This window comes from Sorex fumeus, unplaced genomic scaffold (assembly GCF_029834395.1).
Source record: "Sorex fumeus unplaced genomic scaffold, SorFum_2.1 ptg000041l, whole genome shotgun sequence".
Taxonomy (NCBI): domain Eukaryota; kingdom Metazoa; phylum Chordata; class Mammalia; order Eulipotyphla; family Soricidae; genus Sorex; species Sorex fumeus.
This window is the reverse complement of record NW_026606098.1, coordinates 9,548,785-9,563,488: the sequence shown is the minus strand read 5'-3', so window position 1 is coordinate 9,563,488 and position 14,704 is coordinate 9,548,785. Positions and strand designations below refer to the sequence as shown.

At 60.0% G+C, this 14,704-nt stretch overlaps 1 protein-coding gene across 3 annotated transcripts in view; it reads right to left on the bottom strand.

Annotated features, from left to right (window-relative positions):
- DOCK6 (dedicator of cytokinesis 6) overlaps positions 1-14,465 on the bottom strand; it is a 41,823-nt gene extending 27,358 nt beyond the window's left edge. For 2 of the 3 annotated variants that reach the window (XM_056119431.1, XM_056119433.1), the window contains exons 1-13: positions 14,357-14,465; positions 8,517-8,604; positions 7,400-7,575; positions 7,146-7,214; positions 6,931-7,060; positions 5,216-5,428; positions 4,791-4,876; positions 2,782-2,848; positions 2,523-2,672; positions 1,147-1,227; positions 904-1,057; positions 290-417; positions 108-201 (exon numbers count right to left, since the gene is read on the bottom strand). In XM_056119431.1, coding sequence (XP_055975406.1) covers positions 108-201; positions 290-417; positions 904-1,057; positions 1,147-1,227; positions 2,523-2,672; positions 2,782-2,848; positions 4,791-4,876; positions 5,216-5,428; positions 6,931-7,060; positions 7,146-7,214; positions 7,400-7,575; positions 8,517-8,604; positions 14,357-14,400 — 1,480 coding nt within the window. In that variant the 5' untranslated portion in view covers positions 14,401-14,465. Of the gene's footprint in view, positions 1-107; positions 202-289; positions 418-903; positions 1,058-1,146; positions 1,228-2,522; positions 2,673-2,781; positions 2,849-4,790; positions 4,877-5,215; positions 5,429-6,915; positions 7,061-7,145; positions 7,215-7,399; positions 7,576-8,516; positions 8,605-14,356 lie in introns of all 3 variants that reach the window. The other variant, XM_056119432.1, reaches the window with a different exon arrangement.
- Positions 14,466-14,704: the final 239 nt, after the last annotated feature.

Genomic DNA, 14,704 nt, shown 5'->3' with positions numbered 1-14,704 from the left:
CCAGTTGCCACTGGGTCTCCCGGGCGTGACACAAAGCAGAGGGAAGAGTGACCGCAGTCTTGGTTAGGGGGCGCGGGGAGGTGGGGGGGGGGGGGAGCACTGCGTACCAGTCACTGGCCGCAGGCGCCGGAGCAGGGAGGACGGCCTCCTCATGTCGGCCAGGAACTTGAAGAGGTCCTCGTCACTCAGCCGCTCGGCCTCCTGGAGGCGCGGGAGGATCCGGTGGGCTGGGGAAGGGGCGCCCTGCCTCCCCCCACACAGTCCCCTTTGTTCGCCACGGGCACTGCACCTGCTTAAAGAAGTTGGTGACTGTCAGCGTGGCTGGGCGGAAGCCAGAGAAGCTACACGTGTCGTCCCCGCTACTTGTCCGGTCCTGGGGGCCCCGACGGCGGCGGTCAGTCCACGTGGGCCGGCGCTCTAAGGGGAGGCAGTGACAATGACCAGGGACAGAGACAGGGGTTGCAAGGAGCAGTGACATGGGAATGCAGAGATGGTACCGAGGCCAGCAGGCAGAGGGCACTGCTCTTTTCCTCTTCGGTAACCCCGCCCTTGCCACAAGCCCCGCCCCTTTAGTCGGTCCAGCCCCAGCCTGAGAACACGCCAGGCTCTGCCCCTACCACAATCCCCGCCTCCCTCAGTTCCTCCACCGACGTATGAACAACCCCTGCTCTGCATTTAACCCCGCCCCTCCTCACGCCCCAGCCTATGAACACACCAGCTCTGCTTATAACCCCTCCTCTTATCCAGCCCCGCCCCTTGGCGCAAACCCCGCCCCTACTATAAGCCCCGCCCCTTCCAGCCACCCAGGCCTATGAACACACCGGTTCTGCATTTAGCCCCGCCTCTTATCCAGGCCCGCTCCTCTCACAGCCCCGCCCCTTGACTCCAACCCCGCCTCCTCACCGCCCTCCGAGTCGGAGTCCCGGTCGGGCTGACCCGCGCTGCTCACGATGTTGGCCAAGTGCACTGCCGTCCATGCGAAGGGCATGCGGTAGCGGCCCAGACGGGTACAAAACTGCTCGGCCGCCAGGCGCAGCTTCTCCAGCTTCTCTTTATTCTGGAAAGAGACACCCCCTCCAAATGCCTTAGAGCTAGCAGCCCACAAAAGCGCTGGGCGCTCCCACCTCGCCATCCGCACAGCCTCACCTTGGCTGTGTCCACCTCCTTCATCACCATGTACGGTTCACAGCACTCGCTGATGTCCCCCTGCTGCAGCACCTTCTCCAACTGGGGGGTGGGGACACAGGTCCAGCGAAGGCTGTCCCGGCCCAACTTCCCTCCTGAACCCCTTAGGGCCAGTATTCACCCTCTCCCAGGGGGTGCCTTCCTCACCCCGATGTTCTCAGAATCCAGCACTGGTCAACTCTCCAACCCCAAACCCCAAACTCCTCATTCTGCCTCCATTTTTCTGAGGCTGAGTTACCAGGCCTGGACTCCAGCCCTCACTAGTGCAAGTCCCTTACCACTTCTGTGCCTCAGTTTCCCCATATGTCTTATGGTAGCTGTGGCCAGCCTGAGAATAAAAATATGAATGCCGGGGCCAAAGAGATAGTACAGCAGATAGGGCCTTGCACGTGGCAGACCTGAGTTGGATTTCCGGCATCCCAGAGGGTCCCCTGAGCCCACCAGGAGTGATCCTTGAGCACAGAGCCAGGAGTACCACCATATGTGACCCAAAACCAAACAAATAAAAGTGAATTCTTGAGATGCCTGGTCATCGGGTGGGCTTTTCTTCCCCCCACCCTTTGACTGTTTGGGGGCCACACCTGGTTTAGGGACTACAATTTCTCTGTTTAGGAGCTATTTCTGGCTGTGTGCTCAGGAGTGATCCCGAATCCTGCTTGGCTCAAACCCAGATCAGTCGCCTGTAAGACTTGTGCCTTAAGCGCTACACTCTCTGGGACCGATGTGGCCAATAAACGTAGTCACTAGAGCCTAACTGAATATTCGAAGCATGGAAATTTGAGTTTGTGCCTGGAAACAGAGAATGCCATGGCAACGAGCCAATTAGCCAATTAGTTTTTCTTCCCCTGACAGGCTGAAACACTCAGACACAAACAAACAAGAAAAACAACTTTTAAAAAAATGCTCATCTGGGGCTGGAGTGATAGCACGTGGGTAGGGTGTCTGCCTTGCATGCAGCCGACCCGGGTTCGATTTCCAGCATCCCATATGGTCCCCTGAACACCGCCAAGAGTAATTCCTGAGTGCAGAGCCAGGAGTAACCCCTGTGCATTGCCGGGTATGATGCAAAAAGAAAAAAAAAAAAGGCTCATCTGTATAGCCATTGCTCCCGAGGCTGCCCATTCATGGAACTCAGCTCAACGGTCACCTCTGCATGGAAGCCCTCAGAGATTTCTCCCCACCAGGGAGGGCTAAGGGTCTCAGGCTTTCCTGTGACTGCTCTCCTAGGTAACATGCCTACTTCTTCCCTGAGTGCAGGCACCACCACACCTTTGTCAGTATGATCGGCCCTTGTCCAACAACACCCTCTCCCCCCACACAGGGACACACAAAGGCACCTTGATGACCAAGAAGATGTCAGGAGAAGGGTAGGTCACTGAGAAGATGGCGGAACGGGCCAGGGTGGAGATGGCGGGGTGGGTGCCGTGTGCCCTCAGCAGCCCCTTGGTGGAGTCTGAGTTCAGATCGAAGTAGAAGTTCTCTGAGATCTGGGGGTACAAAAAGAAGCTGAGCGGAGCCTTGAGGAGGAGAAGGAGGAGGGGGAGGAAGAGGAGGGCAAGAAGGGAAGCCAGGCCTGAGGGGAGCAGGGGCTCCTACCTTCTTTTTCTCCCGCACATCATACAGCGCTAAAATGCCGAAGATTGGCTCAATCTCAATCTCAAACCTGCAAGTGAGGGACCAGAGCGATAGGAGGGCGTTTGCCTTACATGTGGCAGACCCGGGTTCGATCCCTGGCATTCCATAGGGTCCCCCAAGCAACACCAGGAGTAATTCCAGAGTGCAGAGCCAGGAATAACTCCTGAGCATCATTGGGTGTGACCCCAAAAGGAAAAAAACAAACAAACCTGCAGGTGAATGAGGTTCAGTCTATGGACTTCAGTCATGAAGTCTAACCTGGCCTCTACCAACTCCCTCCAGAGGCCCAGCCTGGCTTGGACCTAGCTGGGAAAGGGGGACCTGGCTCCCAGGACGCCGTTCCAGCTGTCAATCAGTGCTCAGAAGGCCTGTCTACGGGCTGGAGCGATAGCATGGCCGGGAGGGTGCTTGTCTTTCACATGGTCGACCTGATTTCGATCCCAAGCACCCCTTAGGGGTTTCCCGAGCCCTGCCAGGAGTGATCTCTGTGCTCAAGACTCTCTCTGGACCATATAGCGCTGGGATCTCCCAGTGTAAGCCCCTCCTCATGAAGTGGGCACACGGAGGAAACCAAGGCACCCAGCGGTGAAGTCACAGGACCCCTGAGACCGGGACGCACGTGGCTGCTGGGACCTGCGTCGGAGCGAAATGCTGGTGGCCCCAGGCCAGACTCCAGTCCCCCCCCTCCCAGGGCCCCTCCACTGGGAGCAGCCTGCAGTGCGTGGGAACAGATGAACAGGATGTGGCCTTGGACCCTAGTCGGGCCCTGCCCCTCCCCCACTCAGAGTTCCTTCCTGGAAGCGGGTAAGAAGGGGAGGCCGGGTCTGGCCTGATGCCGGGACACCTCCTGCCCCAGAACTGCCTGCCTGCGGTCCTGGCCCAAACACTCACTGAGCGCCTCCAGCATTTGTGACACCAGCTAGGATGCCTATGCAGGAGCACCGAGAGATAAGAACGCCCTAGTGCAGGGACTGAGATGGGGGGGGAGGGGGGTGAAGCCCGGGGGCAGCCTGTGTTCCACTGTGTTCTCAGGGCACAGTTTATGTTGCTTTGTTTTGTTGTTTCTTGGGGGCCACACCCAGCCCTGCTCAGGGCTTAACCCTGTCTCTGAGCTCAGGGAACACTTATGGCAGAGTTCAGGGGACCCGATATGGCTCCTGAGGATCAAGCTAGGGTTGGCCACATGCAAGGCCAAAATGTCTGGATTCTCTCTCCAGCCCTAAATTGCTTTTGTTTTTTTTTGGTTGTTGGGTTTGGGGGCCACACACCTGGGCTTACTCCTGACTCTACACGGGCTACCCAGGGAGTTTTCTGCAGGCTGGGAGGGGACCAGAGGCAGGGCCTAGATGGTTGGGGAGGGGCTGTAAGGGCTGGAGGCGGAGCTGAGGGCCTGGGGCGGGGCTGATAGGGGCTGGGGAGGGACTAAGTAGTGTCTGGAGGCGGGGCTAAGAGAGTTGGGTGAGGCTAGGAAAGGGTTGGAGAGGGGATAAAAGGACTGGGCGGGGCTGAGGCGGGGCTAAAATGACTGGGTGGGGCTACGTAGTGTCTGGAGGCGGAGCTAAGAGGGTTGGTGGGGCTGAGGCGGGGCTAAGTAGGGGCTGGAGGCGGAGCTGAGAGGGGAAGGGGCTTGAGGGGGTGAGGAAAGGGCAGAGTGGCTGAGCGTGTTGGGGGAGGAGCTGTGGGCTAGAGGTGGGACTGAGAAGAGTTGGGGGAGGCTAGAAAGGGGCTGAGGAGGGCTGGGGGGAGGGCTGAAGGGGTTGGGCGGGAAGCTAAGGAAGGGCTGAGGCGGGGCTTAATGTTTGGGGGCGTGTCTAGGGGAGGGGCTGAGGGAGGGACTTGGGGCCAGAGGCAGGGCTGAGATGGGCTGAAGGAGTGGCTGGGGAGGAGCTGGGGGAGAGACTAGGAAGAGGCTGGAGAGGGGGCCTGAGGAGGCCTGGGAGGGGCTTGAATAGGTGGGTCCGCACACTCACTTAAGCGACAGACACTTGACCAGGATCCTCTGTCCAAAGTGCTCGCGAGGCGGTTCCGGCCGGCTGCAACGCTCCACAGCCTCTTCCTATGGAGAGCAGATAGGGGAGACGTGGCAGGATTCCAGGGGCAGCTCGCCCCACTCCCAGCCTGAGTCCGTGGGCAGCCGTGGCTCCGAGCTCCACACAGGCAGTGCCCCTGTCTGCAATGCCCCTCTCCCTTGCACAGGGCTTGCCCCAGGCCTGCTCCCTGCACAGGCTACAGTAGAGCGCCCATCCTCCCACCCACCCCACCCCACCCCGCAAGGCCTGGACAGGTACATCCACCGGTTAACTCCCAGACCCAGACGACCGCGCAAGGCACACGTAGAAACACCCCATTGCGGCGTCACCCCATCCGGGCTGTGCCCACCGTGGCTCCCACCCACCTCATCGGGGGCTGGGTAGAGGGTGAGCAGTGCGCGGGGCCGCTGCTGCCGCCGCAAGGTCTCGTTCCTCCGGTCCACTTCCTCGGGGGCCACTCGCTCCAGCAAGCAGGGCAGCAGCGAATCGGCGGCCAAGTTCCTCAGGTCAAAGATGCCAGAGGCACCACTGCTTCGCGGGGTGTCCTCTGGGGAGCCTGAGCTATGCCGGGGGTCGTCCTGCCCAGGGAGAACATGCAAGCATTGAGCGCCGGGTGGACGCACTTTTCCTTGGCTGAGCCTAGAGGGGCCAATCAGAACTCGCCACACCTCACTGGCTTGCCACGATTGGCTGCAAGATTAGAACGTGGCTAGGCTGGGCCAATGAGAATCTTCCCTGGAAGTTTATCCACTGATCCCTGGGGAGAGGGATTTTTTTTTTTCCTCAATGGGGCTGTCAGTGACCGAAGTCCCAGACTTAGCTGGACCAGAGTTAGTCTTTCAGTGCCTCAGTTTCTCTGAAAATGGGTGTAGTTGCTGTGCAGCACCGGGGTCAGAAATGAACTCAAAGCACTTAGTACACTTAAAAAAGGTTTATAATTATCAGTCCTTGACTTTTCTCTTTTTTGCAGAGAGGGTGGAAGACAGAGGAAGGTGGGTCACACCCAGCAGTGTTCAGGGGTTATTCTGGCCGTGAGCTGAAGGACTGAATCAGGGTGTGGTGTATGAGCAGTGTTGGACACATGCCTGCTCTATCTTTTGGGGTTTTTCTTGGTTGGTTTTTGTTTCATCTAGTTATATATAGCGACAGCACAGTGGGTAAGGTGTTTGCCTTGCAAGCGTCTGACATGGCCAACCCTGGTTCAATTCCTCCGCCCCTCTCGGAGAGCCCCGGCAAGCTACCAAGAGTATCTTGCCTGCACAGCAAAGCCTGGCAAGCTCCCCGTGACATATTCAATATACCAAAAACAGTAACAACAAGTCTCACAATTTTTTTTTTCTTTATGGGTCACACCCGGCGATGCTCAGGGGTTACTCCTGGCTCATGCACTCAGGAATTGCTCCTGGCGGTACTCAGGGGACCACATGAGGTGCTGGGAATCGAACCTGTGTCGGTCATGTTGGCTGTGTGCAAGGCAAACACCCTACCCGCTGTGCTATCGCTCCAGCCCCCAAGTCTCACGATTTGTTGTGAGATGTTACTGGTGCCCGCTCGAGCAAGTTGATGAACAATGGAAGGACAGTGCTACACTGCTACAGTGCTAGTTGTATATGTGTGTGTGTGTTTTGGGGGGTACACCTGACCGTGCTTAGGGTTTACTGCGGTCAGAGACCACTCGTGGAGAGGCCCCAAGGACCATCCATATGTGGTGCCAAAGATTAAAACTGGGTCTGCCGTGAGCAAGGCAAACGCGTTCTACCTGCCCTACTATCGCTCCCTTGGATTTTTTTTTTTTTTTTGGTGGTGGTGGGTATTTGGGATTTACCCAGAGGTGCTCAGGACTTAGGTCTGATTCTGAGCTCTAGGATCATTCCTGGCGGGTTCGGGGGCTCATAAGCGGTGCCTGGGGTGGAATCTGGGTAGGCTGCGTGCAAAGCCATTACCCTACTCACTCACTGTACTAACGCTCCATCTTCTTCATTCTTGGGGAAGCCGAGTAATCCCATTTGGGGCTTTGGTTAGCTTCCCTTCCCAGGGGCTTGTGGGCGCGCTTGCACACACGCACCCCTGGGTGCCTCACCGAGTCCTCAGGACCGGACCTCTCATCCCCAGAAGCGTCCTGCTCGTAGACCTGGCGCGAGAGCCCCTTCTGCCGCTCCCGCTGCTTGTCTGGGGTGACAGGGCTGTAGGCAGCGCTCAGACACTGGTACCTAGGAAAAAGGGCAGCGCAGTGGGCAGTGGTTCTACGACTCCCCGGCAGGCATGGTGGGCACGTCCAGGGGCGCACAGACCCACCTGCGGTGGGCGATCACCCAGTGCTCGGTATACTCCTCCACAGCTGCCCTCACCTGGGCGTCCAGCTTCCTGCGCCAAAAGACAATCCAGGTAAACTGAGGCCGGTGTCGGGGCTCACCCGCTGGCGGTGTAAAAGGCGGCCAACACACGTCCCCGGCCCAGAGAGGGAGAGCGCCTAGTCCTGCGTCACACATCCCTACCAGGAAGCTGCTGGGATTCTGCTGTGTGCATGGGGACGCAGGGAGAGAACCCACCCATCCTCCGGGATGCCTGGTTCGGTGGTCCGACACTCTCGGGGTTGCAACAGCAGTTCCAGGTCATCTGCTGGGAACTCTACGAGGTCACGCAGCGGCCCCGGCTCGGCGTCTGGGGGGCGGCTCAGAATCACATCCTCGAAGTCCAAGGGCTCGATGACCTCAGTGAGCGGGACCTGCAGTGGGGGTGAGCAGATGGGCTGAGACCACATCCCCTGATGCTCATGGGCGGCTCTGGGCACTGTGCTCAGGGCCTCCCCCTAGCGATGCAGCCAATATATTTCTATTTTATTATTTTATTTTTGTTCTCTGCGTCACACCTGACAATGCTCAGTGTTTACTCCTGGCTCTGCACTCCTAGCAGAGCTCGGGGGACCCTATGGGATGCCTTGATGCCAGGTGGTCGCTGCAAGCCAAGCGCTCTCCCCACTGTCCTGTCGCCTCCACCCCCTATTTTATTTTATTTTATTTTTTAATTGAGAAACACAGTCACGAAGTTGCTCATGATTGGTTTCAGTCATACAATGCCCCAATACCGGTCCCTTCACCAGTGCACATTTCCCAGCACCTAAGTGCCCAGGACATGAATAGGGTCTGCAGGAACGGGGCAAGCAGGCCCAGCCAGGCCGGGCCCAGCCAGTCCCAGCTCCGGAGCCCGCCCAGGCTTTGGACCTGAGGCTGAAGGCGGCGCCCGGAGCTTGGGAGGGTGCAGGAGCCAGGATGCGCAACCCCCCCCCCCCCCAGCAGGCAGGAAATCACGCCCTGCTCCGGCCTGTAGACTCAGGCTGGGAGGAAACAGCCCGGCTGATTCCCAAGGCCCCGCCCCCACCAGGAGGCTCCCCACCCCCACCCTGAGTCCCCTTCTGGGTGGTCGAAGGCGGGGACAGCAGGCAGGATGGCTGGGTCCGATCACAGCCTGGACAATGCACAGGACACCCCCCACCCCCATCCTCAGGAAGCAGCTGCCAAGACAGCGCCAGCACCCCCTAATCCCCCGCTGCTAGGTCCCTTGGGCTCAAGTGGACTCAGATTTCCCACAGAGTGGCAGAGGGGCAGAGGCCTGGAGAGACCCCCCATCTCTGCCCCCGGGGGTGCGGCCCCCCCCAAACGCACTCACCCCCAGGGAGCCACTACTGCGCCGGCTGGAGTGTGGGGAGCCACTGCGTTCCCGGGACACTTGCTTCCGCACCTCGGCAGCCACGGTCCTGCGGGGACAGGGGCGACATCGCAAGGGTCCCCGCTCCCCAGAAAACTCAGGCACTGGGCGCCTCCGTGAATTCTCAGAAGGGGAAAAGAGCTTCGGGGACGCGGGGGAGGTGACTCCGGGTGCCAGGGCAGGCCCATAGAGTCACAGCTCACCAGTTTTCTGTTTCTTTCTGGAAATAAAGTGCACCCAGAGCCTGGAGTACAGAGCTGAATTCAGATTGTCCCCAGTGACATCAGCACTGGGCCCACTTGGGGCCGGAGTGGTAGGACAGCGGGGAGATGGGCCCCCTCCCCTTCTCTGTGCCCCCACCCCCCTTTCTCCATCCCTGAGTCACTTACATTTCTGTCTGGGGCCCGGGAGGGAGAAGAGAGAGAGAGAGAGAGAGAGAGAGTGTGTGTGTGTGTGTGTGTTGCCTTTTATCCTGCCACCCCCCAGTGTGATCCTCAGCAGCCCATGAAATCTGTCTTTATTTTTTGGGCGAGGCTACACCCAGCACTGCTCAGGCTCTGCGCTCAGGGAAAAATCCTGGTGGGCTCGAGGGCCCATGGGGGGGGTTCCAGGGACTGAACCCATGCCGGCCGCAGGCAAGGCAAGTTCACTGGCCCCGGTCCTGTCGCTCTCGGCCCCAGGTTGGGATTTTGTTTTGTTTTTGTTTTTTGTATTTTTCTTTTCTTTTTGGGTCACACTCGCGATGCTCAGAGGTTCCTCCTGGCTCATGCACTCGGGAATTCCTCCTGGCGGTGCTCGGGGGACCATATGGGATGCTGGAGATCGAACCTAGGTCAGCTATGTGCAAGGCAAACGCCCTACGCTGTACGAAGGCTCCAGCCCCTCCCACCCCTGGGGCGTTTTTGACTGAATGGGTGAAACCCTTCAGAAAACCCAACCGCTCCCCACCCCGTTCCAACAAGGCAGCCCAGTCCAGAGCGAGGTGGGGGCGCCCAGGCTGGCGGCCGGGCTCGGAGCTACACCTTCGCTGGGCCTTTGTCAGAGACCTCTGCCCTCCAAGAGAAGGCGGCACCTGTTTGGGGGTTCAGGCCTCACCCCCTGTGCTCCCCTTTCTTCCATGTGTTTGGAATATTGTTTTAGGGAGAGGTAAAGAGCTCCACCTGGAGATGCTCAGAGGGCTACTCCGAGCTCAGTGCTCAGGACTCGCTCCCCACTCTGCACGGGGACCCTCTATGGTGCGGGGGGTCGGCCGCCTGTGAGCCCTCACCCTTGATGCTTGGAAATGAACAAAATAGATAAGCTGGGCCGGATCGATAGCACATTGGGGAGGGTGTTTTGCCTTGCACACAGGCGAATCAGGTTCAATCCCTGGCATCCCATAGGGTCCCCCACTCACCACCAGGAGTGATTCCTGAGTGCAGAGCCAGGAGTGACCACTAAGCATCTCTGGGTGTGACAAAGAAAGAAAGAGAGAGAGAGAGAGAGAGAGAGAGAGAGGGAGGGAGGGAGGGAAGGAAGGAAGGAAGGAAGGAAGGAAGGAAGGGAAAGAAAGAAAGAAAGAAAGAAAGAAAGAAAGAAAGAAAGAAAGAAAGAAAGAAAGAAGGAAAGAAAGAAGGAAAGAAAGAAAGGCACGAATCCTGGCCCCATAGGCCTCAGCCTGCATATGCCGTGGCCAGCAAAGAAGCGGGTGGTGGAGTCCCCAGCCAGGCACCCCTGGGGAACACTCGTATTTTTCCTTTGCTTTTGGAGGGAGCCCCAGTGAGTTGACCCTCTGCACAGAGCCACAACCCCAGCCCCTAGCCCCACACAGCCGGGGACACACACTCTGACCTGATCTGACCTGATCTGGCCTAGGGAGCCCCGCCCCCGGCTCACCTGTTTGCTATTTCTGGAAATATGGGGCACGCGGGGCCTGAAGTCTAGCGCTCAACATGAAGGATTGTCCCCAAATGGCATCAACACTGGGTCTGTTTCCGGCTGGAGCAATAGCACAACTATCATCCGCCTTGCACGCAGCCGACCCAGGTTCGATTCCCGGCGTGCCAGAGGGTCCCCTGAGCATAGCGAGATGTGACCCAAAAAGAGAAAAAAAACTAGGCCCACCTCCTCTGGATGGCTGGGGTGCACCCGGTCTGGAGGGGGTCTGGAGGAGGACGGTGGAGGCCTGTTTGGGCTCAGCTCCAGCTGTTCAACAGCTGCCGCCTGGGGGTGGGGAGGCAGGACTCTGGCCTTGGAGCCTCCCAAGAGTGAGGAAAGGGGGGTTCCCCGCACACATGAGACAATGAGGGAGTTACGGGAGCTGGAAGAGGGGTTAGTGTCCCCGGGAGCTGTACACTGACAGCCTGGTTCATAGCAAACCCTTTCCACTCTGTGGGATTTTTTGGAGGGATGTCAAGGGAGGGTTGGGCGTGTAAGGCTTATCCTTGGCTCTATGCTCAGGGGTCACTCCTGGAGGGGTTCTGGGGTTGCCACTGCACCCCCCGGAATTCTCTCTGCCTCCCCTTAATCCTGGTTCTGCACCCAGGGATCACTCCTGGAGGGCCCAGGGGACCTTATGGGGTCCGGGGATCAAAGTGGGCCAGTCGCATGCAAGGCAGAGCCCTCCGCACTGTGCTGACTCCAAGCCCTGAATCATGACTTTTACTCATTCTAGTTTTGGGGCCAGAGAGAACGTGCTGGGGGTCAGTTTTCCGCTTTGCACGCGGCGACTTCCATCCCACCCAACACCACGTTATGGTCCTCGCAACACCACCCAGAGTGATCTCTGAGCACGGGGCCAGAAGTGAGCCCTGAGCACCACTAGATGTAGCTCCCCTTTCCCCCCAAAAAATGAGGTTAGAAAATGAATGTCCATAAAAACCACAAATTCAGAGCCCAAGAGATAATCTGGGACCAGAGTACAGGGGGGAGGGCATTTGCCTTGCACGCAGTCGACCTGGTTCTATCCCCAGCATCCCATATGGTACCCCGAGCACCACCAGGGGTAATTCCTGAGTTCAAAGCCTGGAGTAACCCTTGTGCATCGCTGGGTATGACCCAAAAAGCAAAAAATTATAATAATAAAAAAAGGACAATCTGATTGCTCTGCACAAAGAATGCCCGAATTCAGTCTCTGGTACTAGGCGTCTCCCAAGCCCCACTGGGCATGGTCCCAAAACTACAACCCCCACCAAATCCAGGGGTGAGGTGGTTCATCAGTGGCATACTTGCCCTGCCTGTGTGATGCCCTGGGCCCATCCCTGCCGCTGCAAAAACAGAAGGAGAAAAGGACGAATCTAACCCTTCCCCCTTCACTCCCCCCAATCCGTACACACACCCTAGCCCTGCTCCCCAAGGACCGGAGAGCGTAGAAAAGAAAAATATTTTCCAGGTAGGGTGTGGAGCCTGCACCCAGGCTCCTGGGAGAGAGTTTTGGAAAAATCCTCAGTGATTCTCAAGCAAAGAGCAAGCAGCTATACCCAGCAGTCCTTGCACACTGAGGCTGAACTTAGGAAACAGCCAGGCAGGACACAGTTATTTCGGGACGTTGAGACAAAGACAGCCCTGAAGAGAAATACTTCTGGCAGTAGGGAAATGGAGAATGCACATGGCAGGGGAGTACTATGCAGCAATAAAAAGGAACAGGAGGCCACAGAGATGCCCCATGCTGATACTGTGCTGGGGGACAAGGCTGGATCCGTGGCATCCCAGCCCATAGGATCCTGGGTTCCCTCTAAGACTCCCATATGCCTATCTCATTCTCAAGGATGCTCGTACAAGACCAAATGGCTGGAGCACATATTTCTCAGAACCAGCCTCTACCCTGAAGCCAAGCAGGGTGGGGGTCTTTAGGTGCGGCACCTTTTGGTGGTTGGAGATAGACTGGGGTGATAGGGACTTACCTTGCTTGTAGCCAATGGGGTTGGATCCCCAGCACCACATAGGGTCCCCCAGAGCGCTGCCCGGAGTGATCCCTGAGCACCCTCAAGGTGAACATCCTGAACTTTCTCTGGACCCCACTATTTAGCAGGGCACTCGGGCGCTGGGAGACAGCCCCGCGTGGGCTGGGCTGAGTGGCAGACCCCGGGAGGAACAAACAAACAGTGGACGGGGGAGGAAGAGGCACTGTTTCCGAGACTGGGGGTGTGCGGGGGGTGGGCACCGGCTTCTTCCCACCAGGAACCTAGATACAGCTCTTTCACCCAGCCACGGGGACACGGGGACAAGGGTCACCCCCCAGGGGGCTCAGCCTGCACCTTTGGAGCAACAGTGAGTGATGGAACAGCGGGTGAGACGCGGCTTCACACACCGGCCGACCGGGACTCGACTCCGGGGACCGCACAGGGTCCCCTAAGCACTGCCAGGAGTGATCCCTGAGTGTCGCTGGGCCTGACCCAAAACTGAAAGGAAAGCTGGAAAAGGGAGGGGAAGAGAGGAAAGCAGGGGAGAGGAGGAAAGGGGAGAGAAGGGAGAGGAGAGGAGGGCGGGGAGGGGTGGGGAGGGCAGGGCCGGGAGGGGAACTGAACAGCAGGAAGCAATGGCAACAATGCCCCCAGGCTGCAGGAGACCAAAGGTCCGGGCTGCTGAACGTCCCTGCAGAGCCCGAGCCGTGACAATCTCAGTCAAGCGTCTACACACCCAGGACAAGCGTCTTCTGTTCAGACGTCCAGGGCTTCAGCCCTCCCGAGTGTGTGTGGGGGGGCATTCAGATGCCCCAGCCTTGGGGCCTTGCTCCGGCTCAGCCCCCTCGCCCCAGAGGCCCTGGACCCCTCCCTCACTCCCTCCACCTCTAAGTGTCACCTTCCCCCACCGCCAGCCCGCCTGTGTCTGCAGCCAACCTGTAATCTGCCCAGCTGCTGTCTGGGTTTGTGCTGCTGCCCCTGCCATCACCGTCCCGCACTGCCTTGCGGGCGGCCACCGCCCCACGCTGCCCCTGTGGCCACCATCCCATGCTGCTCCTGTGGTCACTGTCCCACACTGTTCCAAGCTGCCCCTTGGTAACTGTCCCGTGCTGTCCCTGTGGTCACTATTTCCCACGCTGCCCCAGAGGCCACTGTCCCATGCTGCCCCTGTGGCTACTGCCCCGCGCTGTCCCTGTGGTCACTGTCCCACACTGTTCCACGCTGCCCCCTGGTCACTGTCCCGCGCTGTCCCTGTGGTCACTGTCCCACGCTGCCACCCAGCGTGGGCAGGACGGGCGCCCTGAGCAGATCCTGAACCCCGAGCCCAGGCTGACCCCAACAAGCTCTCAGCCTGTCCCCCGGCGGCGGCGCACACGGGTCCCCCGCGCCTGGCGCCTGTCCCCTCCCTGTCTGCCCACCAGCTGGCTGGGCCCCAGCCCCCACCGCGTCCATTCAGCCGCGACCAGCCGGTGCTGGGAGAGCCTGAAGCTGGACATCCACAGCTGTCCCCTGCCACACACACCCGCCGCCAGACAGCTGGACAGGGAACCCCGGCGCGGGGACCGGGAGGGAAGAGCTCAGGAAACTTCTGGGGCGGATTCATCCGGTCCCGAATTGGCACACCCGGAGCGTCCATCCCCGCGCCACGGCGGGCGCAGCGGGGAGGACGCACAGGCCCTTCGGCCACCCTCAGGCTCGGGGACCCGCAGGGCGTCCGGCCCCCGCGCCCCCGCGCCGCCGCCTCCAGGCAGGCCCCCGGCACGCCCCCACGCGTCCGACGCCACCGCGCCCGGGGCCCCCGCGGCCTCTCCGCCCGCCTCCTCCCGCGCCCCTGCGCGACTCCGCGGGTCTGGGGGCGCCCCGCGCGGGAGGCTGGCCCGGGGGTCCCGCGCAGGAGGCGGGGCCCGCGCCCGGCGCTACCTGTTGATCTTGTGCGCGAAGGCGCGACGCTCGGCGGCCGCCATGGCCCCGCGCCCGGTGCGGTCCCCGCGCGCCCCGGCCCCGCGCGCGCCGTCCCCGCCGCCGCCGCCGCCGCCCGCCCTGGGCAGCCCTGCCGGGCCGGGGCGGGGCCGGGGGCGGGGCCCTTCCGGGTGGCCCGGGCCGCTCCGTGCTGCCCCTGCAGGCCGGCCGGGCGCGGGGTCCCGCGACCGTCGGGCTGGGGGGAAACTGAGGCTGTGCCTCGCGGCCGGGGCGCAGAGGCGCGGGGGGCTGCCCCTTCGACGCCCCCTGCCCGCCCCCAGGTCTGCCGCTGGCCACTGGAGTCTAGGA